The sequence below is a fragment of the Melospiza melodia genome, chromosome 10 (genome assembly GCF_035770615.1).
Source record: "Melospiza melodia melodia isolate bMelMel2 chromosome 10, bMelMel2.pri, whole genome shotgun sequence".
NCBI lineage: Eukaryota > Metazoa > Chordata > Aves > Passeriformes > Passerellidae > Melospiza > Melospiza melodia.
The window spans coordinates 16,269,434-16,294,526 of NC_086203.1; the positions used below are offsets into that span (position 1 = coordinate 16,269,434).

Genomic DNA, 25,093 nt, shown 5'->3' on the forward strand with positions numbered 1-25,093 from the left:
TTATTGGGGCATTTATTTCTTACCTGGTAATTGAGCTGTACTCCACACAGTTTTCTAGTGGATGGGTATGTAGAATTTTTTGAATTTCAGCTCTTACTGTAAGCAAAAGCATTTTGATTCCTGGTTAGCTCAGAGTTCAGTTACTGCTTCAGAGCAGCTGTTTTCTGGGAGGTGTGGGGAATATTTATTAGCTGGGTTTTGCTTTTTTGTTAACTGTTATTTTTTCAAGTTGCAGTGCTATAAAAACATGTAGCTTTTTATGTTTTAGTGATTTAATTCTTCCACTGATTAAACCACTTTCTGGTGCCACCTTTGCTATGGACATTATTGTCATTTTTTGTAAGACCTCTCTCTGTGTGCAAGGCTTTTGCCTTGCTGCTGTTGAAGCTCTTCTATCTTTATTGCATTCACCTAAGAGGCAATGTTATTTTTTTTAGCAGACCTGTCCCCCCTAGGATTTTCTGTGCTTCCAGTGTACTACTTGGACAGCCCTGTGCTGCCAGTTTCTGGGTGACAAGGGCTTTTCGTTAAACCAAGTGATATTTTTATTAATTGCTCTGCTGTCTCATTTCTTTTCATTCCTCTAATGCTTGTTAAAATAAATGAGAACAAGGCTGCATGACTGAACATTAATAGAACTCTCTCCTTGAAACAGAGCTGAATCTTTATGAGCTTCTTTGGTTGTAGCTGTTGCCTAAGCAATGAACAATATCAGTTTCCAACAGAGTTTATCCTGTCAGCTGCAGATGGGGTTGGTGTGGTAGAGCTTGTAGAACATTTCCAGCCCCAGTGTAAAAGTTGTGAGCAGCTTCAGCAGCTCCCTTGCTCCTCATTATCAGTCCACAGAGGCAGGCATAGGTGGTCATTATGTATTACTTGCATGTATTTAATTTTGTAAACAAGGCTGTTTTGTTTTTACCGTCTCATTTAGAGATGGTTTGAGACTGGATGCTGCTTTTGATTTTACTGGCAACCATCTTCAGTTGGACATGGAGCTTTCATTGTTGTTGGGGTGGTCTGGGACCACAGAGGAGACAGTGGGGTTTTTGTGGTATCTGCAAACTGTAGTTGTGGTAACAGCACAAAAGGACTGCCTGTCCCTCTCCACTGCCAGTGCTTGCTGGGGATATGGGACCTGGTGCTCTGCACATTAAAGAAAGTACAGTCTTGCATCAGATTGTTTGCTCTATAAGAGCAAAAATATTATTATGGCAAAAATAATAATTTTTCTGTCTTCTGGCCTGAGTAATACATTCTTCTTTGGCTCTTAATAAAGCAGGTTTCATATTAGGAGATCAGAACAATTTTTCTAGATAGGTAAGAATATATGATGTTTACACATCACTTTTAAAGAACATGCACGTTATAATGAAAATGTAGCTGTATATTTATTTATATTTATTTACAGCTGTATATTATGTAAATATAGTTATATCTACGACCATAATGTGTATATATTTACTCATACCTGTATATTATATAAATATAATACAGTCAAACTATAATACATAAATGCTTTATTTTAGTATATTTTGAAATAACTAATTAATATCTAATTTACTTAGATTTCTTTTTAGGGAATGCCTCCTTTCAACACAGTGAAAGTACATTTCTTATTTAGGGTATTGAACTGTTTTGTTGCTGCTCACACACAGCAGAGAACAGCAAATACTTGACTGGTCCCTTTGTGTTTTCTCTTTCATAGAAACAAGTTATTCTGCTTTTTCAGTTTGATTCTTACTTTTGGTAGAGTGCTCAGAACTGAGCAATTTGAGTAAACAGACCAGACTGTTTGAGTAAACTAAACCATAATCTGTTTTTGAAACTTCACCTGATTTCAGTGGTAGCTCCAGTGATTTGTTTCTACCTGAGTTAGTGTCCAGCTCCTGCTTTGCTGGCTGTGGTGTAGTAGGTGCTGGGCCATTAAGTGATGATGATTGGCATCATTAGGATAATTTTGGGTGTCTCCCCAAATCAGTAATGCACATCCTGAGTGCATGTTTGCACATCTGCTGATGCCTGGGTGTGTTTTAGCTTTGCCTCTGACCCTGGCAGGTCTCACACACTGATGTAGATGTGGTGTCAGGCTGCAGAGCAGCAATGACAGTGCTGTGTTGTTACAGTCTGAGTGTGCCCTGGCTTTGTCACCATTTCTGTGTGACTTCACTGAAGGTGGATAGAGAGCTTGAAGCTGTGGCAGCCTCCTCTGAGCAGTAATGGAAATGCCAGCTGGAAACCTGGTGTTGGAGAGCTGTGTAGCTGAGTGGCTCAGTGTGTCATCTGCCAGACTCAGAGGGGAAAAGGGGTGAATAATTTGACTCTGGCATGTGCAAAGCCTTGTAGATTTTATGTTATGTCTGTCTGCAAGGTACAAAGTGCATTGTTCATGTGACTTAGAAGTGTAGAAGGATTGGCCATTTATTGCTTCCCATCTTGTTTCCAGTACCAGTGTTTTCTCTTTCCTGTTGTGTTTCTGTTATTCATGTAATGTTTCTCCTAATTTTATCTGCAGTAAGTGTTAGCTCTTCATAGGTTTTCTTTCATTCATCCTAATCCTGAAACAAGATAACAAAAAAAGTTTGCCATGAAGTTTTTAAATATTTACTATGAATTTTGTAGGCCTATTAGATAATCACTGTAAAACATTTATTTCTTCTTCATTTGCTGTATATGTTAGAGGAGCATCATCAGGTTTTAGTATCAATTTTTTCTGTTAAGCTTCACAATTTTTATTGAGCTGTGATTAATATTATCTAAAGGATTGCAATAAAGGGGTTTTTTTTTTGTCAGCTTGAGTCTCATTAGATGTGTGTTGTATCATTTTCTGAGGCGTGAATCTGACTGCCAGAGAGGGCTTTCCTTTCCTTCTGCTTTACACCTTTGTCCACCAAAACACCCACTCTGAGTTGTTCTGCTGAGTTTCCTGGTTTTCTTCTCTCTCTGTGCAGCTGCTGCTCGTTATGAAGAGGGAGAGTCTGAGGCTGAGAGCATCACCTCCTTCATGGACACCTCCAATCCCCTGTACCAGCTCTATGACACAGTGAGAAGCTGCCGTAATAACCAGGGCCAGCTCATCTCTGAACCCTTTTTCCACTTGCCCTCCAAGAAAAAGTATCCTGATTATTATCAGCAGATTAAAACACCCATTTCATTGCAGCAGATCAGGTAAGAGAACAGAATGCAAACTGGTGTGAAAACAGAATACATCTGGTGTGAAACTATTCAAGTGTTTCTTTTTTTCTCAGAATCTTCTCTTATGGTCAAATTGGTGGTACCTGTCCTCTACATCTCATTGCTGCTTGTTTCAGCTCAGTCTTTAGATCATCTGTGGTACATGGCTGCTGTTTGGTTTATTTTTCATTGAATTTCATTTGTAATGTGCCTAAAAATTGCCATATGAATAATTCTGAAGGCTAGGTGTGCAGCAGAGATGAAAGCTTTTGCAGAACTCCATTTTTCTTTCTCCCTGACCTGATGGCTTGATTACCTCTTACTGCCATGTTCTCTAAGTTAAAAGTCTTCAGTGTGAATTGTAGGAAGATGGTTGCAATTACAATCCTCCTGTCTGGGTCACTGTGTAACTGTGGAGAATAATTATATTCATGGTGATGTGGTTGGTCTGGACTGAAGCCAGCATTTATAAATGTGTGAGCCATGGAAGGTCTGTGAGCTGCCAGAGTGCAGTTATCAGATTAAAGACCTGAGTGAAGTGAGCTGTGTCTTTCTTTGGTGGCTCAAGATAAGCCAGTGTGATGGGTGTGAGCAGGTCCTGGGAGCATTAAAAGGCTTTAATGGTGCTGCCCAGTGGCACTGGGGCTCCAGGCCCTGCCCCAGCCACACCCTGGGGGTCCCTGCAGTCCTTCAGCCCCAGTGAGGGAGCCCTGCACCCTCCCACTGCTCATCCCTCTGTAATCCACTCTGATGCACAGGTCTGTACATTTTAGCTATACCATAATGCAATCTGTCAGACTTGATGGAATTGTTGAATGAGCAGGGTCTTTGTTAAATCAGAAGTTGACAAAGCTGATTTTTGGCTTTTTATCTTGTCAGGGGATGTTTTGCATGTGCTGGGGGATAAAAGCTGCCACACTGGTTATCTCTCCCATCAGTGGCTTTAAAACATTTTTTCTTATGTCTTAGTACAGCTGTAATAGTGGTAAAGAAAGTGTCTTGCCTTGAACAAAGCATAAAATGTACTTCATGAAAAAAAAACCAAACAGTGAAATTAAGAAGAATCATTGACATTGTGTGCCTGAATCTACCTAAAAGTACTGGCTCAAGTTATATATAAACAGATTTGTTTGGGAGAGATTTTCCATTAAAAATACCCTTGATATCAGTTATAGAACAAATAACTTGCTATAGAGAGGCAGCTGCATTTCTGCTTTCCTTAACAGTGTAGGCAGGTTGCATCTGGCTGTGTGAGCAGCACAGAAATTCCATACCAGTGTGTGCTGAACTGTAGAAAAAAGTAACTTGACTTACTGTCTGGGGGCTTAGAAAATAAAAAAGGGAACAGCCAGGCTTTTTAGAAATAGTGTTTGAGGCTCACAAATTAAAGTACAATGTTTGTAGAATCTAATTTCCTGCACATTCAGAAATTCAACTGTCTTTTAAATTACCTTGTAATCTTCACTTTTACTATACCTCAAAAGCCTTTAAGTCATGCATATGTGCTCTTAATTGATGGGCTTTAGGGAAAACTGAAGCCTCATGGCTTTGCTGATAGTGCTAATATGTCTTTAGTATTCAGAACTGCCACTCATTAGGGGTGGAGATTGTTTATGGGGTTTTGGGTGTTTGGTTTTCTGTGGGATTTTTTCCATTCTTTTCTTGTGGTGGTGGTTTGGGGATTTTTTTTTGAGATGTACATAAATAGAGCATGTCCTCTGTTCCCAGATGGGGATAGAAAAGTTCAGTGTCCCAGTGAGAGGCTGAAGGAGATGGAGTGAAGCCTGCCATTCCTGTTTCATGTCTGTGGGGCTCTGGCATCTGGCTGCCTCAGCTGTCCTGCCAGAGTGAGCTGTGAAATGTGTGGCTGTTGAAATTTTACAGCTTGTCATGTATTTCAGAGGGTTTGTGTGTGCTAAAAGCAGGAAGTCTTTAAAATAATTCATGATTTCCAGAGGGAGTGTGTGTGTTCTGGTTTAATGAGATGTTACCTATCCCAGCCTCTCAGTCACTTTGAGTGCTCTAAAGCTCAGTCATTTGAGCTGAGTGCTGATCCTGAGCTGTTCCTGCCTGTGGGAGGTAATCATGCTGATGGCTTTTAGTTGTCTCCTGATTTCCCCCTGCCTTGCTGCTCCCAGATCACAGAACAGCTGAGTTGGAGGGGAAACCATCCTGCCCAAGCCCTGTGGCAGGGTCACCCAGAGCCTCGTGTCCAGACTGTGTCCAGTCAGGTTTTGAAGGTCTCCACACATGGAGACTCCACATCCTGCCAGGGCAGCCAGTGCCAGTGTTTGAGCACCCTCCCAGTGAAAACCATTTGTGTTCAGCTGAAATTTCCTGTGTTCCCCTTTGTTCCACTCACCTCTGGCCAGTCAGTGACACAGCTGAGGTGACCCTGGCTGTCCCTTCATCCCTCCCAGCAGATGTTGAGCACATTGATGAGAATTCCCTGCCTCAAAGAGAGCAAAGCTCAGAGCTGAGGAACAAGAAAATCCTATTTAAAAAGAAAGGCATGATGCTTCCAAGACTGTGGCTTTGACATGTGGTGAAAGTGCCTAATGCAAAGTTGACATTGCTGGGGAAGAATCATTCTGTTAATTACAAATAACCACAGGAGCAGTCAGGGGAAGATGCAGGAGAATGAGTTCAGTTCCCAAGTGCACAAGTGCTGGATCCTGGCAGGCTTACAAGAACACTGTTCCTTATTAAATTTTACAGTGTTGGGAAGTATCATCCCCTAGGCAAGTGGGTCAGGCTTTTTTATCCCAGAGGAGGAAGGTGTGCCAGGGAATGCCCTGGCAGCAGCTCTCTCTGAAACACATGTGGGAGTACAGGCACTGAAATTGGTACCTTCACAGCACACCCTGGTGTCTTGTGCTCCTGGGGCTGCAGCTGAGGTTTAAAAATGATCAGGTGTCTAACACACTTGGGTTTGTGTGATAGCTACTTTTTGGGGAATTCAAATCAATTCTTTTTAATCAGTGTGATCCTTTTTGGACAATGCTCTGTGACACAACAATTTAAATGTTTGCATTTATGTGATGTGTTGGGGTTCTCTTGAATTTTGTGGTGGTTTTGGATTAGTTATAAATGGTTTGAGTGGAGCTTATAGTAAATGTCATCACCTGGTCAAGGATATTTTGCCATATAACTTAAGCAGTTTTAGCAATGTGGCAAATCAAAAAGTGGAACTAATTTTGAAGTATTAGAGACTGGTGCCTGGGCTACAGTTTGAAGGGTTTATGGAGAACTGTGTTTTTGTTTGCTTGATTCATAAATGAGTCAATTGTGAAGAGAAAATGATGCCTCTAATATTTTGAATCCACTGTAAATTTTCACTTTATCTGAGATTTAGGAGTTCTTTCATTCCTTTTGTCACTTAATATAACTTATTATTTGGTGAATATTGTATATTTTTGAAGTCTTCTCTTTGTGTAACCAGTTTTCCTGCCTTAGGAAGTACTTTCAGTGCATGTTGTATGTTTATAAAATCACAGGTTCTAGTAAAGAAGTTTCCCAATATATTTTAGAAGAAGACTGTCATCTTCACTAGGACATTTGTTAAATGCATCTCTTGATCCCACTCATTTTTTGTTAGTGGGTTGTTTTTCCCTCAAGAGGCAGGACTAGCACTTCACAATTTCTGAATAAAAGAAAATAAGTTGCATAACTGATCTTATCCTGGTGTTTGAATATTTTTCAGTAGGGAAGTTTTAGGCTAAGTGTTTGTCTAATAAATAGATCTTTTGGTTATATGGAAAGAGTATGTCTCACCTTCACTCCTTGCAGATATTCCACCTGGACGGACTGATGAGTTTGCAGTAGACATTTTAGGGAGTTGAGTGCCAACTTACAGTATTCTTTTAATTAATATTCTGATTTCAACCAAATTAAATGTCATTCAGTGTTGTTTTGGGCTTGGTGGTCTTATGAAACTGTAGCCTTACTTTTAAACTTTTTTTTCTTCATTTTGCCAAAGTCATTTTGTATAAAAGGAAACTCTTTCTCGTTTTACTCTGCCTTCAGGTACTGTTATATCCCTGTCAATAATTTTCACAGAAATTTCTCTTAGTTTCTAGTATATGATTTGTGTTATGTTGGCAGTGGCTTTCTGTAGAGCCATGAGTTTGGTTAGTTTCAGCCTCACTTTGTGAAATAAACTGATGTTTATAAAATCCTATCTTCCCAAGATTGGTGAGATGGCTTGTTAAAAATTTATTGTGAAAAGCTGCACTTCATCCTCTAAATCCAGAGAAGTCATGATGCTTGAGTTCTGCTGAGTTTGAGTGTAATTAAATCTGTTTGAAATACTTATGTAATAACCTACCTAATTAATCATCCTATTGTTTGCTAACAGCAGCACAGAGAATGGTAGGAGAGGAATTTCCTTGCAGGCTAGAACAGGATCACTTCTGTGCCTGTACATTTTTCATTTCTTATGTCCCTGGTTGGAAGTTACCACTTTCCAAACCATTCAGTCTAAGTGGGGTTTTTACTTTTGCTTCAGACCTTTGATGAGCACAGCTGTGAACGTAAATGGTTTGCTTAAAATCAGATGGCTGCACCTTGGTTGTTGGGTAGTGGATAAGCAGGAGCAAGCTTGGGGCTGAAAGGTTTTATATTAAATTTATTTCATGGTAGTGATAATGCTTCATCAGGCAGGGACACATTCAGCCAGGTGGTGCAGAAGCCAGGCTGGGTGCAAAGGTGATGTCTGACTGCTGGATGTGCAGCCAGGAGGAGGAGGAAGTTCTGTTGCAGCTTGACAGGTTTTGGGGTTGTGTTGCTGCAGATTAGTATTTTCTGCTGTGTGTCATGAAGTATTGGAAGGTTTTAAAAAAGGTGGCTAGAACTTCCAGCATTGTGTAAGAAAACACATCAAGTTGAGCATTAACTCGTGTTGATTCATGTGTTTAGCATGTGAAAAATGACTTTGTTGTTGTTGTTACTCCTCTTGTAACTGTTGTCAGGTGAAGTGCACTTTGCTGTATCACCAGTCCACAACCAGGTGTTTTTTTAAAGAAATTCACAGATTGGAGGGTTTAACATGAGAGGTGCTGGGTGCTTTTGGCTCTCACTGAAGATGAGTGGAATTGATGGAGGGAAGGCAGCATTTGGGGCTGTGCAGAGCTGGCCTGGCTGAGGTCAGGGCTCAGGGGCACTGCAGCCTGTGCTGCTGCCTCACCTGTAACATCTCACCCCAGTATGAAAACAGAACTTCAGGCTCCACAGCTTCCAAAATTACTGAAGCCATTCTTTGAGGAGATGCATTTCCCTAATCTAGTTACAAGTGGAAAATGTTACTAGAGAATCAAAAAGTAAATCCTATTTCTGTAGTTAGAGCTCTTTCACTATTGCTTTGTCATGAAAATGACAAAAAATGACAAAATGAGGATATTAAAGGACTGTTTTGCACTGTGTAGCTAGTGAAATTAATTGACTAATATTTCTCTTTTGCAGAACCAAGCTGAAGAACCACGAGTATGAAACTTTAGATCAGTTGGAGGCTGATCTGAATTTGATGTTTGAAAATGCCAAGCGCTACAATGTCCCCAATTCTGCCATCTATAAAAGGGTGCTGAAAATGCAGCAGGTTATGCAGGTATGTGGAGGAGAACAAGCAAAAGGATAGAACTTCACATGTAAATTTATTTCCCTAAAGGATATTTTTCCAGAATAATTTTTAACTAGACCTGTGTTTGCAGAAGTATTTTCTTGCTTAGAGGGAAGTATGGGAAGGGAGAGCATCATTAAGTGATTTTTTCCTCAGCACACCTGCTGCCTTCTGTGATTTCTTGCAGCCACTTTATTCCTTACTGTGACTCCCAACCTAATTAAATTGTGAGAAAATTGATGATGTAGGGCTTTTGAGTTTCCCTTTAATTGAATAAGGCTAAAACCTGTCAGATTTCATTAAGTGTTCCAGCTAATTGCTGTAGTCTGAAATGGCATTGTTTTCAAGTTGGTTCCTCAAAAATTGTTCTGTCAGAAAGAACTATACTGCTCTTTAATTCTGTTCTCTAAGTGTTCAGCAATGAGTTTGGCTTCAGGTCTTTGTTCTTTTTTCAGGCAAAGAAAAAGGAGCTTGCTAGGAGAGATGACATTGAGGATGGGGACAGCATGATTTCTTCTGCTACATCTGATACTGGAAGCTCAAAAAGGAAAAGGTATCTGCTTCTGTAGTTCCTGCAGGACATAACATTGCTGCATCTCTTTTTGTTACAGAGAGTATTAAACCATGGTTTTTAGCATTTGTGTAAGGATTTGTAATTTTAATTCTGAAACATCATTAAGTGTTGATTCTAATTAATTCAAAACTATTTGCTGACTATTAATTCCCAATTTTGGTCTATTAGTTGGCAGTTGTCAACATCAGTTCAATAATTAAAATGGGCACTGTAATTGCACTGAACTCAGTGATTTTTCTCAGCAGATTTCAGGATTTTTTGGGGAGAGTTGTTTTATTTTAGCCTGACAGATAGATAAACTGATTATAAGAGGTTGATGACTTAGGATCTTATAACATAAACCAAATTTCCAGTGATTTGCAATAGACTTTTCTATTGAGCATAATGATACCTTTTGGAAGGTATTCTTTATGGTGATAGCTGGTTTTTAATTAATGTTAGTGATACATTTCACTCCAGCAAGAGGGAGTTTCTCTAGTCTGCCTTATGGTGTCATTTGAAGTAAAGTCCAGCTCAGATAAAATTGCAGTGGTAGCAACAGACTGTGTAAAATTGCATTTCAGCATCTTTCTTTGGTGCTGCTTATGAGCATTGGCTTCCTGGGTATTTATTTCTTGTTTTGTCAAAGGAACAGCAGTTGTGGGGGGAGGAAGGGAATGGAGTAGAGCATCAGTCGAGAGTCACTGAAGAACAATCAAATAAGTGCAGAAATGTACATTCATTAAAAAGCTTCAGAGGGAAAATATGAACATGGGTTTGGGGGGGGGGCAGTGTAGGGATGCTGGGAAGAAAAAATTTAATGGAAAGGAAAGGCAGACCACGGAACCAAGTAATCAAGAAGGAACAAATTGCAAAAATTGTTAGATTTGTGATCTTCGGATTCAAAAAGAAGTACTAACCTAATCAAGCAAGTCAAATTGTCATCAGAGTCCTTTTAACCTCATGTTGCTTTTGATCACCTCATGCCAGACTCTACTGAAATGCTTAAAAGGAAAAATTCTGTCAGGCTCTGTCATCTAAGAACAATAAAAGAGGAAAGGGAACAAGGGATTTCCCATGTTGATAGGCAAGGGAGATCAGAATAATGCCTGAAGAGCACCTGAAAATGCTTTTGATGTTGTCAGTTTGATGCTTGTTATCCATTCACTTGCTGAATGATAGCAAGGAAAAGATCATAAATGCTGATGATCACAGAAGTTAAGCAATGAGAGGAATTCCAAAATGTTGCTGGAAAAGGAAACCAATAACCCATGCAAAATTCATCCTGTTGGAAAAATAACAGTTACCCAGAAGAAAGTTGTTTGAATGTCCCCTTTTATGTATCAGATGCATGACATGAATCTTGAGTATTGGCAGGCCTTTTTATTGCTGTTTCTGCTTTGGTTTTGCTTTGCCTATAACTGTTGAAATGAGTGAGAAAAACCTGGAAACACATTAAAATGGGGGATTTGGCAGCATGTCTGTGTTCTGGCATTGCTCAGCTGCTAGTGGGAACAACTAACCAACATTTGCCAACAGTGGTAATGTTTAGCATATAGAACATATATTTTGAGTTTTCTTTGTTGTTAGTTTTCTTTAGTTATTTTGCTGATCTCACCAAGGAGTAAGAGATATCTGAGGCATGAATAAGTTATGTTTTAAATGTATAATGAAAGGATGAACATCATGGGAAATCTGTGTTGCAGTTTGGTTTCTAATAAATTGTACTGGGATATTTTGCACATTCTGCAATTGAGGGTAATTTTTTATGGTGGTTGTTGTCTTTGCAGATAATGTAATAGTCAAAGTTATAACTACCTGAATAAGTCTTGAGGAGATTGCAGATAGGAAGCCTGTTTACAAGTGCTTTGTAGTGAGTGTATTGCTCAGTGCCACAGTATCTGAGCTGAGACTATGCATTATTGACATAAATTTTCTTCTCCCTCATTTAATTTACTTATAGGCCATGTACTATGTGTACAGGGAGCCATGTACTTTTTTATGATAAGCTGTGTCTTGGTTGTGCTGTCAAATTTCTTGAGACAACCATAACAGCTACACACAGGATGACCGTAACATTTGTGGGGATAGCATGTACCATTGTGGGCTTGCAGTCTTGGGGAGCTTTATTGACTTCATTTGGATTGACAGATATTTAAGCAATTCTTTCTACTGCATCCTTGATATCCTTACTTGGTACTGAAGAATGCACAAAATTACTCTGAGATAAATAGCTCATGTCTTTGATATTCTGTGTTCACCAGAAGTAATCATGAAGGTACTGACTGGTGGGTTTTACCCTGTTCACTCTGGATCTTGAGCTCTTGGATTCAGATGCCTGATCCTGACTGGTCTGTTTTCTCTGCATCTGGAAAGTGCTCAGAGCTCCTTTTGGCCTTTGCACTTTGAGAAATGAGTTAGTTGATTTATTTTGTAGTACACTTGAACTCAGGGTCAATGAGAGAACAATCATCTGGAAGAGTAATTTCCTGTTTCTGTGTCAGGCTCCTGATTGTGATGCTGTTGTCAATTGCAAATTCTGGTCTAAATGTTGAACTTCTTGTCTGTGTTTAAGTGGTTCTGGTTGTCTCTTCATGGTAGAAGATAATATCATTTTGATATTGGTGTTGGAAGTGGGGATAGGAACGTCTGACATTTATTCTTTTCTTTGTGTTCTTCTTAACTCGACAGTAAAAAGAACATCCGGAAGCAGCGCATGAAGATCTTGTACAACGCGGTTCTGGAAGCTCGAGAGCCTGGCACAGGCAGGAGGCTCTGTGATCTGTTCATGGTTAAACCATCCAAAAAGGACTATCCAGACTACTACAAAATCATCCTGGAGCCAATGGACCTGAAGATGATAGAGCACAACATCCGCAATGACAAGTACGCGGCGGAGGAGGCCATGATCGAGGACATGAAGCTCATGTTCCGCAATGCCAGGCACTACAACGAGGAGGGCTCCCAGGTACTGCTGGGCTCAGCAGCCACACTCTCTGCTGCTTTGCAGGCATCAGCTGCTCTTAGGATGGCTTCACTGCGATTATTACACATATTAATTATTGTAATTGGTTATTGAACTAAAGTAGAAATTCTCAGAACTTCTGAGAAGGGGTGTCTTAGAAGGAAAACAGCTTTGTTTTCATGGAAGTGGAGAGTGTAGGAGATCAGACTAGAAGACATGACTTGTTTAGCTTAGCAAAATGAGTCTGAAAGGGATATGGTTTTCATTTAAAGTATATTGTTGGGTGTGTCTATATTGTGATGTTTCTCAGGCAGCAGGAATGATGTGAAACAGGGAGGTGGTAAGAAACCTCCAGCTGTTTCTAATGAGGAACTTGGTCAGCTACTGCACTTCATCACCAGGATTGGGTTTGAAGACCCAGGACTGTTCTAGTCCTTTGTACCTTGATGGAATCTCAGTGGTTCCAGGGATCTTTCAGTGCTCAGCAGAAGGATTTGATGAGGATAACACAGCTGCCCCTTGCCATTTTGTAGTCTGGAATAGAAATGTATCTTAATTGAATAATTTTTGCAACATTTGTAGCTCCCTGATTTAGAGGGTGGCATCAGTTCTGCTTACCTGTGTCAGTAAAAAGAAAGGCTTGTTTGTTTGTTTGTTTATGTATTTATTTATTTATATAAAATACTCCATTTTGCTTTCTGCTTTTCCAAACTAACATTGAAGTGTTTCTTAGGAGCTAGTTCTTAACTAGTAAATACAGTAAACCTTATTTTGGTTGGATTTTGATTACTTTACTGATTAATAGGTGTACAATGATGCCCATATGCTGGAAAAGATCCTTAAGGAAAAAAGGAAAGAGCTGGGACCCTTGGCTGAAGATGATGATGTTGCATCCCCTAAACTAAAGCTAAGTAAGACAACCTTGTGCTTTGCCTTGTCTCATTTCAATACTTACAACAAATACAGGTGAACAGATCTTCCTTTTACACATAGATGTGTTCTGCACAGTTGTTAACACTGACAAGGAAAGTAGAATTGTATTTTCAAAATCTTGATAGCAATGGCATGTCTGTATTTTACAATATAATTAAGTTTTTGCATGTAGTGTTTTCTAAGAAAAATAACTTAGAGTGAAGAAAAAAGACTCGAAAAGGGGTGGAAGGATTTAGTCATACAGTGTTATCGAAATGTTAGATGATGCATTATGTGCTCAGTCAAGTAAGGGGCAAATCTCTTCATTTCACTGGTTGAATGTCTGGGATTTCCACAGAATTATTAAAAAAAAGCGAACCCTGTTTGGCAGATTGTTGAAAGCCATGAAGTGCATGGAACTGAAGTTCCTAGAGCTGTTGCCCTTACAGCCTTGCTACTACTCAAATCTTATGTTCTCTTTATATGTGTTCAGAGCTGAGCAAACTGAGGTGGATAAAATTGCACAAAAACCTTAAAGAAAATAACTGCACACAGTCCTCTTGCAAATTAAATGTGCAGCTCCTGGGTAAAGCACAGGTGTAGAGTACAGGTGCAGCGCGGTAACAAGATCCTGAATTAGTCAAAAAGCCAACCTGATAATCCCATGGGAGGCCTTAGTTTGCATATTACTTATAATAATCCTTTCTAATTTGGCATAAACATGTCATAAAGGAATCTGATCATATTTTGAATACTTAATTTTAGTGATAGCCAAACTCTGTGATGACAGGATTTTTAGCAGCTGCAGAGATAAATTCACGGAGAATTGGAAGACCAAAATGAGTTTAGAGGAGTTTGTTAATGATGTTAGGTAGGAAAAGATGTTTTCCATGCTGAAGCCTGAGGAGGCCTTTGCCAGGTGGAGCATGGAGCAACATATTCTGTGTTTGCCAAAAAGAATATTAAGAAAAAATTTCATAGAGTTATGAAAAACAAAGCTGCAGCCTGGAACAGGCTCTGTGTTGTGAGGCTTCTGCTCACACCATGGAGTGCTTCTCCCATGAGCAATCCTCTGGACGAAGAAACTTGCAAGTTCTCAGCTTTGCCATTTTATAACTCCTTTGTTGTTTTTGTGGTGTTAGGTAGGAAAAGTGGCATTTCTCCCAAGAAGTCCAAGTACATGACTCCGATGCAGCAGAAGCTGAACGAGGTGTACGAGGCGGTGAAGAACTACACGGACAAGCGCGGGCGGCGGCTGAGCGCCATCTTCCTGCGGCTGCCCTCGCGCGCCGAGCTGCCCGACTACTACGTCACCATCAAGAAGCCCGTGGACATGGAGAAGATCAGGAGCCACATGATGGCAAATAAATACCAGGACATCGACTCCATGGTGGAGGACTTTGTCATGATGTTCAATAATGCTTGCACGTACAACGAGCCCGAGTCTTTGATTTATAAAGATGCCCTGGTGCTCCACAAGGTTCTGCTTGAAACTCGGAGAGAAATAGAAGGAGATGAGGATTCTCATGTGCCCAATGTCACTTTGCTGATTCAGGAACTTATCCATAACCTCTTTGTATCTGTTATGAGCCACCAGGATGATGAGGGCAGATGCTACAGCGACTCCTTAGCTGAGATTCCTGCTGTTGATCCCAACTTCCCAAATAAACCTCCTCTGACTTTTGATATTATCCGAAAAAATGTTGAAAATAATCGCTATAGAAGATTGGACTTGTTCCAGGAGAACATGTTTGAGGTGCTGGAGAGGGCCCGGAGAATGAACAGGTGAGCAAACCCTTATTTTTCAGGTATCTTTATCACAAGGCTTGCATTTAATGTTAGACAAAGGCTGAAGTTTTTTAAGGTGTTTGCTTTCCTTGATATGGGTGTTTGTAAAACTAAATTTCTAAAGCTCTATCAGATCTTCAGTGGAACATTTGCTTTGATTTGAAAACAAGGAAGAAGTTAGTTTTCTGCTAAGAGATCCTTTTGACAATAATCTTCCAAAGGAGCACCTCATGACAAAAAGATTCCTACTAACTTTGAAATTGAAAAAGAGAGCTGTTCTCTAACTGCTCAAGTAGTGAATTACTCTTTTGGAGCAGTCACACTTGGTTGAGTTATGGTGTGAAAACTATGAGCACTTGCAACTTCTTTTAGTGTTTTGCTTGAATTCAGTAGCCTTTTTGGGAATGTGCAGGTGAGAGCTTGACTGTGAAGAGAGGAGGTAAAAAATGATCTTAAAGCATCTACTGAGAGGAGTATGGATAGTTAAAATAAGTCAGTTTCGTAAATAGTACTGTTATTACTTGAGTTTTCAGAAGTTAACAGATTGTAGAGGTCTAGTGACAAGGACTTCTAGCCTTGGTCACAACTAGTTACCTTTGGTTTTCCTGGCATTTCAGCACTGGTGTATACCAAAATACTGTTATGGGTGAACTGTAATGTAAATTGACAGTGGACTAACAGGTGAACCATCACTTAATGCTTCATGGCTTCAAGCCAGTCTCTGCTGCTGCTTATGAGTAAGCAGAGAAATCCATTGGCAGAGTGAAACTTTCAGTTGGTCACAGAGTGGTGACTGATGGGTGTGTTTAGGCTCCTGTTTGACCCTGCACAAACTGTAGTTTTACTCTGTTGCTCATGTCTTTGTACAGGACTGATTCAGAGATCTATGAGGATGCAGTGGAACTTCAGCAGTTCTTCATTAAAATTCGAGATGAGCTGTGTAAAAATGGAGAGATTCTGCTGTCACCTGCTCTCAGCTACACCACCAAGCATCTTCACAATGATGTAGAAAAAGAAAAGAAGGAAAAGCTGCCCAAAGAAATAGAGGAGGATAAGCTCAAAAGGGAGGAGGAGAAGAGAGGTAGCTACTTTTGTTTCATATATTTTGAATGTACCAAATCAAAAATGTACCCACACATATAATGTGTTGCTGCAGCTTTGCCTGCTGAAAGGACCTCAATAGTCAGCTTGTCCCCCAGTCTTTTATTTTCAAGTTATGAGTGATTTATTCATAGGCCAGAGAGCTTTTAAGAAAGAGATGTAGGTAGATATTATCCCTATGTGAACTCCTTAATCAGAATACATTGGGGTACCAGTATTATTTCATGTGTATTATAAAAGAAAACAGTAGTTTTTTACTTCAGCTTTCTGCTGATAATAAACTTAACCATGAATATTCCCATTGACCTTTTAGTCATTTTCTTTTTGACAAGTACTGATGGTGTTGTCTATGATCATGGTTTTAACACTGCTGAAGAACTGAGGTTTGATAAACCTTTTGTGCTTTGGCTACTGTGGATGTGCAGAGGAGTGGGCTAGCACTATATCGTAGGGCATGAAGTATACCCTGAAGGTCCTTTATTTCACAGTTCCTGGTTGTTTGTGCTCCATTGTGCACCATGTTTAAATGAATAAATAAGCTCTCCAATTGTACCTTTCCACAGTCAGGAGCACAGCTGTTGGCAATTTTGTCCACAAATCATCTTTCTAACATGGTTGATCTTCCTTCATAGATGTCAGCAGCAGTAAAGCCTGGTAACTCCAGGCTCAAAGTGAGGCACTGACATCAAGAATCTCAGCTAATATGGAATTATGACATCACTAACACTGGTTTTCCCTTTTTGAAATAAGAAGCTGAAAAGAGTGAAGATTCCTCTGGATCAGCTGGGCTGTCAAGTTTGCATCGGACTTACAGCCAGGACTGCAGCTTCAAGAACAGCATGTACCACGTGGGGGATTATGTGTATGTGGAGCCTGCAGAGACCAGCCTGCAGCCTCACATTGTCTGCATTGAGAGGCTGTGGGAAGATTCAGCTGGTAAGGGTGTCCTTACTGTAGGAAAACACTGGGGTGAAACTTTATTATTATAATTTAAGCTTCTGTGGTATTTGCATGGACCCCTGTGGCAGGGAGAAATGGTGAATCTGACTCCATGTTCTCAGAAGGCTCATTTATTACTTTGTAATACTATATTATATTAAAGAACACTGTACTATACTAAAGAATACAGAAAGGATACTTACTCAGTGCTAAAAAGATAATAATGAAAACTCGTGAATCTCTCCAGAGACACAGCTTGGCACCAGTTGGCCAAAAAGTCAAAATAACTCACACCAGAATCCAATGAAACAATCTCCAAACATATTCCACATGAGAAAAACAGAGGAGAAGCGAATGAGATAAGAATTGATTTCCTTTTCTCTGAGGCTTCTCAGCTTCCCAGGAGAAAAATCCTGGGAGAAGGGATTTTTTCAGAGAATGTGAATGCTGCAAGCTTCCAATTTGATTTTTTTTCCTATGTAGATTTTATTTATTTTATTGGCAGAACTGTTTGAACCAGTGAGTATTTTTCTGTTGCTGTTTCTGAGCTCCTTTTTTCTAGAGGATATTGCAAACAGAAAATTCTTGAGACAGCATGGGCATTTTTTGATGTTCATTTCTGCTTACCATCAAATTGTAAGCCTTGAAGGGATGGGGTTCTGAGTGGCATGGACCCCTTGTAATTTAGGTACAGAAGAGCACTGTTTTTGTGCTGAGAAATCTGAACCAAAGATGGGCATAGGTTTCCTTTGATTTAGAAAAATAGTACATATTTGTAACTTCTTTATAAATCATTGTTATCGGTTCGAGTTTGTCGTCAAGTAATTTGTCACAGCATAAAATGAAAGAAATAGTTCTTAAAAAGCTTAAAAAGAATTAGCTGAGACTCTTGAAATAATCAGGTGATTGTTGTGTGGACTTCAAAGCCATTTCAAGGCCTGAAAGTCAAGATCTACAAATAAGAACAAATTTTCCCTTTATTTTGCTGAGTCAGGATTTACTGGAGAAATAACAATTGTCAGGCTTTTTAAAATTATTTGTTTTCCTTTTCTGAAAAGTTGAATACTTGTCTGTTTAAAAGCAGTTTGCTCCTAGTATAAATGACTACATGGTTATGTGATTAATCATTCAATTGCTAATTGTTCTTACTTGGCTCATGCACTAGAGAATGTCATTTTACATTTTTTTCTTTTTATCTCCCTTCTCTTTTTTTTTTTGTTGTTTTCTATTTTAAAGGAGAGAAATGGCTCTATGGCTGCTGGTTTTATCGACCAAATGAAACTTTTCATCTTGCAACACGAAAATTCCTGGAGAAAGAAGTTTTTAAAAGTGATTATTACAGTAAAGTTCCTGTTAGCAAAATTTTAGGCAAATGTGTGGTCATGTTTGTCAAGGTGAGAGACTGTCCAGACTAATTTATAAAACAAGTCATGCTTTCTGCTATTTCCTGTTGAGCTGTAGGCACTCTAACATAGAGACATTCCAGTTTTATCTAAATAAAATAGGACTTGCTTCTGTGGGCTGTTTGGATCTTCTTTTCTTCCTGAGATGTGGGGTTCAGCCAGGTGATGGAGGTTCCCTGTGCTGGTTGATTTGTGGTTATGGTCCCCCCTGGCTTGGTGAATTGTCCTTTTCCCAAGTCAAAGCTCAGAAATCTTGTGAAGGTGATTTCAGGCTGCAGATCTTGTACTTGTTAATGCACTGGATTGGGAAATGAATAAAACCTAACTTTTCTCATGTGCCAACCTGTACTGAATTAGCTCCTTCTCTAAAGGTGAGATTTCTTGTTAGTTATTCTTGGTAAAACTTGGCCATCAAACTGGAAGAAGAGAACTGGAAGAAGCAAAAAGGCTTCTGACAGAAGCATAGAAAAAGCTGAAGCCATGAGAGGGAGTTCACTGTGTGTCTGTGGAGTGTGGGTGTTGCTGAAATATTTCATATGTTTCCTTCAATCTGCAGGAATATTTTAAATTGTGCCCTGAAAACTTCAGAGATGAGGACGTCTACGTGTGTGAGTCGCGCTATTCTGCGAAGACAAAGTCTTTTAAGAAGATTAAACTGTGGACTATGCCTGTGAGCTCTGTCAGATTTGTCCCACGAGATGTGCCCCTGCCTGTGGTCAGAGTTGCTTCTGTGTTTGCCAATACAGACAAAGTAGATGAGGAGAAGCACAGTGAAACACTGGAGGACAGTAAGGTGGGAGAAAGTATCCTTCATCTTGAAAAGGTATGCAAGGGGAACCTTGATTGTATTTGACAGACAGAGAATGACAAAATATTAGCCCTCATGGCTTGGGTTTCACCACATCCAGACACAATGAAATATAAATGAATATAATATTTTTGTTATAAATTATATGACAGACAGTTGTAAATTAACACAATCAAAATATAAAAAGACAGAAAATAATAAACTGTGTAAATATTTGTTACCGACCTGTTTCTTGTGATGGGGTTAGTTTGGGTTTTTTACCACTCCAGAAAGTTACACTTTTACTATAAGGCCTGCCCTAAGCCTAAAGAACCTGTAGAACTGTAAGTTAATTTTAGTTCATGGCAGTGCTGAAATGCTTTGTTGTGTAGCATTTCAGTAAAACAGGCAGTAGCTCGGCAGCAGAAAGTAACACATAATATTCTAATGTTTGTGGCCTGTTTGTGGTTGATAATGAATTAGTTTGTTGTCAAAATCCTTAAGAATATTTCTGTCTAACATAGTGGATAAAATGGTTCATTTATTGTACCTAGAGTAAGAAAACAAATAAATTTAGGTGTATTAAAATCAGTTAGATTTAATTAGTTTTGTCTGAAATAAATTTAGAGCCATGAAAAAATAAGAGACTCATAAAATATCATAAATCAATAAAAAACACCCCTGAAAAATCCACTGCATTTTCTAATAGAACCTTAGAACACAGTACCCAGCACACCCATTGTCAGCTTTTGCCAGACACCTAGTGTGTGTTAGTATATTTATTCATGGCAAAAGATGTTATTAATTATACTGAGAGAATGAAAACTCCTAGGATCTTTCCCTTCCATGCCTTGGTGAGACAGCCTGTGTTTCCTTGATTTCTGGAATCCCAGGCTGAAAGTTGGACTGAGGCACAATTTGAGTTTTTACTACAAAGTAAGAAATTTAAATAGGGCAGATGGTATGAATTTGTAAGCAGTACATGGAGTGTTCACATTATTGTCTAAGAGAGTTGAATAATTACATTTTTGTGTCTGTTAGCCTGGCCATATATTCACTTCTTGCTTCCCAAGCACTTTACTGGGCTTTAAACCATCAAAGCTGACAAGATTTGGCTTGGCCAGTTTACTTGGAAACACTAGAACAAAAAAAGGACCTGTAAATTACTACTCTAGCAAAATTAGAGCTGTGTGAGGTAGGAAAGCTTGTGACAGATATGGAGGGTATCTTTGGCTTTGCAGTTTTAATTCAGGAAACTTTTGCACACACATCTCTGCTTAGTGCTTACCTATTGTTGTTAACATAAAGGTAGAGCAAAGCCTTTTACTGGTACCTGACATCTCTTTATTTCTGTGCTTGGTTTTCCTCCTTCCTCAAGTTTCTAAATGCTTCTTCTCCTGCAGGACAAAGAAGATGTTCCAGTGGAAATGTCCAATGGGGAGCCAGGTTGCCATTACTTTGAGCAGCTCTGCTACAATGACATGTGGCTGAAGGTTGGGGACTGTGTCTTCATCAAATCCCACGGGCTGGTGCGGCCTCGAGTTGGGAGGTAGGGGCAGCTTCTTGTTTGCAGTTTACAGCTGTAAAAATAACTTGGGTGGAAGAGGGGCTGGTTGTAAAAAGGTATAAAAGAAGGTGGGAAAAAATGTGAGTGAAGTGTTACAAGGTGTTGATAGATTGAGGTGGAATTTTAGCTGCCTGATAAAAACCTGGTCTGGTTGTACAGTTGGAATTGGCTGTTCTGTATTTATCTTCCACTGATGGTCTTCCTGAACATCCTGCTGCATCATCTGGGAGAAATGGCCTTTCATTTGTGTTGCTGGCTTGGTTTCTTTGCAGAATTGAGAAGATGTGGGTGCGAGATGGAGCCGCTTATTTCTTTGGTCCAATCTTTATACATCCTGAAGAAACTGAGCATGAGCCAACTAAAATGTTCTACAAGAAGGAGGTGTTTTTGAGTAACCTGGAGGAGACCTGTCCCATGAGTTGCATTTTGGGTAATTATTAACAGCTTTAATCTGATGTACATCTTCTTTTCCTACCCAATCTGAAGTGATTGACGGCTATGTGTAGGCTTGATTCCAAGTACATCTTTTTCATTGAGGGAGGGAGGAGATACTATTCATTGAGTTTGTAATATGCATTCTTTCCTGTGGGACCTGTGGTGAGAATTCACTGTTAGGAAGCTTTATTACAATAAGGGAATGACATGTATTATATGAAAGTGAACATAGCAGCCAGCAAACAGAAAATTCCATTATTCTTGCATATTAATGTAATAACTCCAGCACATATTACCTGCAGAGTTGAAAGGAAGAGTAGGAGGTTGGAATTTGATTTGTTGCAGAAGATGATGGCTGTGTGCTTTGTTTTGGAGTTATGATGCTGTGATAAATATGGTAACTGACAGTGATCATGGGGGCTTGTGATTTTGTTGATTCTCTAGGTCTTAAAAGTAATCCAAAGGCTGCATTAAGTTGCTGTAGGTTTCTTGTGAGTGCAATTATTTGATTGGAGTATCAATTGATGTATTTTCCGTAGTTGCGCCAAGTGCCAGGAATCTTCCACACTTACAAGACAGGCTAACAAATGGACTTTCCACACTTCTAAAAGAAAACCTGCAAGTGTGGCTGCCTTCTTACCCAGCTCTTTCATTTCTGCAGGAAAGTGTGTCGTTCTGTCATTCAAAGACTTCCTCTCGTGCAGACCAACAGAAATCTCCGAAAACGATGTTTTTCTTTGCGAGAGCCGCTACAATGAAAGCGACAAACAAATGAAGAAATTCAAGGGCTTGAAGAGGTTTTCACTGTCTGCGAAAGTTGTAGATGATGAAATATACTATTTTAGGTAAAAATGTGAGGGGAATGAGGGAACACTCTTCTGGATTGTAATGGACTGGCAGCTAAGCCCCCACCCAGCCTCTTGGTCTGGAATAGGGGAGAGAATCTGAAGGGCAGAAGGAAGAAAAACTCCTGGCTCAACTTAAAAACCAGTTGGAAAATTGGAGCAAAGCTACATGCATAAACAGAGCAAGATAAGGGATGAATTCCCTACTTTTCATCAGCAGGCACAGCTGTTTCACAGTTCAGCTGTTTCCTGGAAAGCAGGGCCTTGGCACCTGTAATGGGTGTTACTGGGAAAGAAAAATGCCATAATCCTGAATGTACCCTGTCCTCTCCTTCTCCCCATATTTTATTGCTGAGCACGGTGTCAGAGTATGCAATATCCCCTTGGCTGGTTTGGCTTAGCTGTCCTGGTTGTCTCCTCTCCCAAATCACTGCCCAGCCCCAGCCTGCTGGGGCACAGAATGGGGAAAAGGAAGGGCCTTGAGGCTGATCTGTTCACACTATTTGCAACAAGATGTGTTATCCACCCTGTTGTCTCACAGATCCAAAACAAGGCACCTCTCAGCTGCTGTGCAGGGAATTAACCCCATCCCAGCCTGACCCAGGACATCCACAGAAGTCAGAGGTGTAATTTCAGATAACCACACTCTTGGGAAGAAATGCAGATAGCATCAGTCTTTTTATGGTCTTAATACCAATGGATGTTTTCTTTTTCTTCCTCTGACTTCAAGAAAAGTCATTATCAGATTGGTACATTCTCTTGGATATTGTGAAAATACTTAAGTCCTCATTATGAGTAGGGAAAATCTTTTGATGAACATTCATATTAATAAAATAAGAATATTGAGTTCTCACTTAAGTAAAATGTGAAATCTAAGGAAGCTGTGGTGTTAATTTCTACAATAGAAGGCAATTAAGTACTTGTATTGAAATCTCCTACTTACTCATAAAAAATCCTTCTGACAAGTGACTGAAATGCACACTGGCCATAGACACAAAATTAATTCTGCTCATGATTCTCAAAGGAAGTTTAGGCACATCTCAAGTCACCTTTGTTTCTATACTGTTCAGTCAAAAATTAAGAAAAGTTGATTTTTCTCTTCAAAAAATAAGTTCTTTCTCCAGTAAGGTATGAGTCCGTTCTCAGCTGCTTTTCATCTTCCTCCTCCACCTTCCAGAAAACCCATAGTTCCTCAGAAAGAGCCATCTCCTCTCCTGGAAAAGAAGATTCAGCAGCTGGAAGCAAAGTTTGCAGAGCTGGAAGGAGGTGATGAGGACATGGAGGAGATGGGAGAAGAGGAAGGTGACATGACTGAAACACCTTCTATGCCTCAGCTTCAGGCCCCCTTAGCCAGTGATTTGGATATAATGCCTTATACTCCACCCCAGGTAAGGACTTTCCTTCAGGAGCCCTTAAACCTTGATAGTCCACATTCTTTTCCCAATCCAAATGAAAAAAGTAACATTTTATATACAAAAAAAGGATTTATACTGAAGTTTACAAGTGTACGGAGTAAATGACACAAAACAATGTTGACATGTGCAAAATGATATCCAGGTGATAGTGTTTCATTCCATTAAATTATTTTAAAAGGAGACTATTCAGCTGAGGAAAACCCAGGGTACATTTTTATGTCTTAGTATTATTTCTAATAATAGGATTTTCTATGACACTTGTTCAGAAGTATCAGGTCTTTATATAAAATTCAAATACAAATTTTCTTACACAAGGCCTGGAATTTGTGTAACTGAGTGTGGAAGCAGAGTGAGGAACTATGTTAGCTGGAAATTCAACTAACCGAAAAAGTTTCTTGGCAAGTGGATTAAACCCTGTATCTGTGTCACCACACTCCCACATCCAAGCTCATGCCAACCAATCTTAAAGAGGCAATGGGAATGATCTGCTGGGAACAGGAGGGAGTTCCAGACTCTTTTGGGGCCAGCAGTGTGGATTTCTGCTGCATTACATTGAAAGGAGGTCACCCTGGGGTAGAAATGTCTTTGGATGTTGTGATAGTTGCTGAAGTTGAAAGCTTTTGCCTGGTTTGAGTGGGATGTTTTGCCACGTGAGCAGCCACCAAATGCATTTTCCCTTGCAAGGTTGCTCACTGCTCTTGCTGAACATGCTGAATTTTATAAGCAACTTGAAAATTCTTAAAGAGTATTCCAGCAGAAGTGGAATTTTATCTAGCAACTGTTAAACCCCAGAACTTTTAAACTTTTTTTTCTTCTGCCAACAAAGAAGCTCTTGTAACACCCAAGAGGAGACAAGACAAGTGACTGTGGTGTTGTGGGGCTTGGCAGATAGGTGGGTGATGCTTTCCTGCTGCAGTTTGCTGTGAATCAAGTCAAAGTACTTAAAAAAAAGATGTGCAGCTTCATTGTTTGCTTCAGCAATGGCTGAGATAAAGCATGAAAGAGGGTCCTGGTTGGTTTCTTCTTTTAACAAGTCTGAAAGTATATACACATTTATCTGGCTCCAATGGAGAAGACTTTTAAAAATATGTGAATGGGAGATGGAAAAGAACAGAGAATGCAGGAACCAAATTTGGAATTCTTATGATTTCTCCAAGTCCTGTTTGCCCTTCCAAACTAATGGGAAGGCTTTTTCATTAGGTTACTGTTATCAAAACTGTTGCAAGAACTATATAGTTAAAAACAGCTGGTAAACTTGTAGCTCTCTATTTGCAGGTGTATCAAAGGCCAAAATATAATTAGATTTCCCTCTCTTTAGTTTGAGAACTCTCCATGTGCCTCTGTGGCTTGTCCAAGAAGCCAGGATGGAATTGTATCTGCCCTGTGTACCATCCCAAACCCTGTGTGGAGTTTTCTTCACTTCCCCCAGTCTTTATGTTTGTAATGAAAACTTCTAGGGTGGATTGCAAGTTAGTACAGTGAAGTTTGGGATTACATTTAAATGGGCCTCAGTTAATCTTGTTTAAATTGATAAGCAAGAGTTTTTAAGCATCTTAGTATTACTAAAGCTTTGTTTTTAGCTGAGAGGAGAGTGTTGA

At 39.6% G+C, this 25,093-nt stretch overlaps 1 protein-coding gene across 20 annotated transcripts in view; it reads left to right on the forward strand.

The window, feature by feature from the left end:
* The window catches only part of PBRM1 (polybromo 1), a 57,124-nt gene that overhangs the window by 14,798 nt on the left and 17,233 nt on the right, over positions 1–25,093 (forward strand). For 14 of the 20 annotated variants that reach the window (XM_063164549.1, XM_063164562.1, XM_063164559.1 and 11 more), the window contains 14 exons: positions 2,949–3,165; positions 8,632–8,773; positions 9,241–9,338; positions 12,030–12,306; positions 13,109–13,214; positions 14,358–15,000; positions 15,873–16,084; positions 16,855–17,040; positions 18,280–18,437; positions 19,003–19,269; positions 20,637–20,782; positions 21,073–21,230; positions 21,897–22,080; positions 23,258–23,468. In XM_063164549.1, the coding sequence (XP_063020619.1) occupies positions 2,949–3,165; positions 8,632–8,773; positions 9,241–9,338; positions 12,030–12,306; positions 13,109–13,214; positions 14,358–15,000; positions 15,873–16,084; positions 16,855–17,040; positions 18,280–18,437; positions 19,003–19,269; positions 20,637–20,782; positions 21,073–21,230; positions 21,897–22,080; positions 23,258–23,468 (3,005 nt within the window). The remainder of the gene's footprint in view (positions 1–2,948; positions 3,166–8,631; positions 8,774–9,240; positions 9,339–12,029; positions 12,307–13,108; positions 13,215–14,357; positions 15,001–15,872; positions 16,085–16,854; positions 17,041–18,279; positions 18,438–19,002; positions 19,270–20,636; positions 20,783–21,072; positions 21,231–21,896; positions 22,081–23,257; positions 23,469–25,093) is intronic. The other 6 variants (XM_063164550.1, XM_063164563.1, XM_063164560.1 and 3 more) reach the window with 2 other exon arrangements.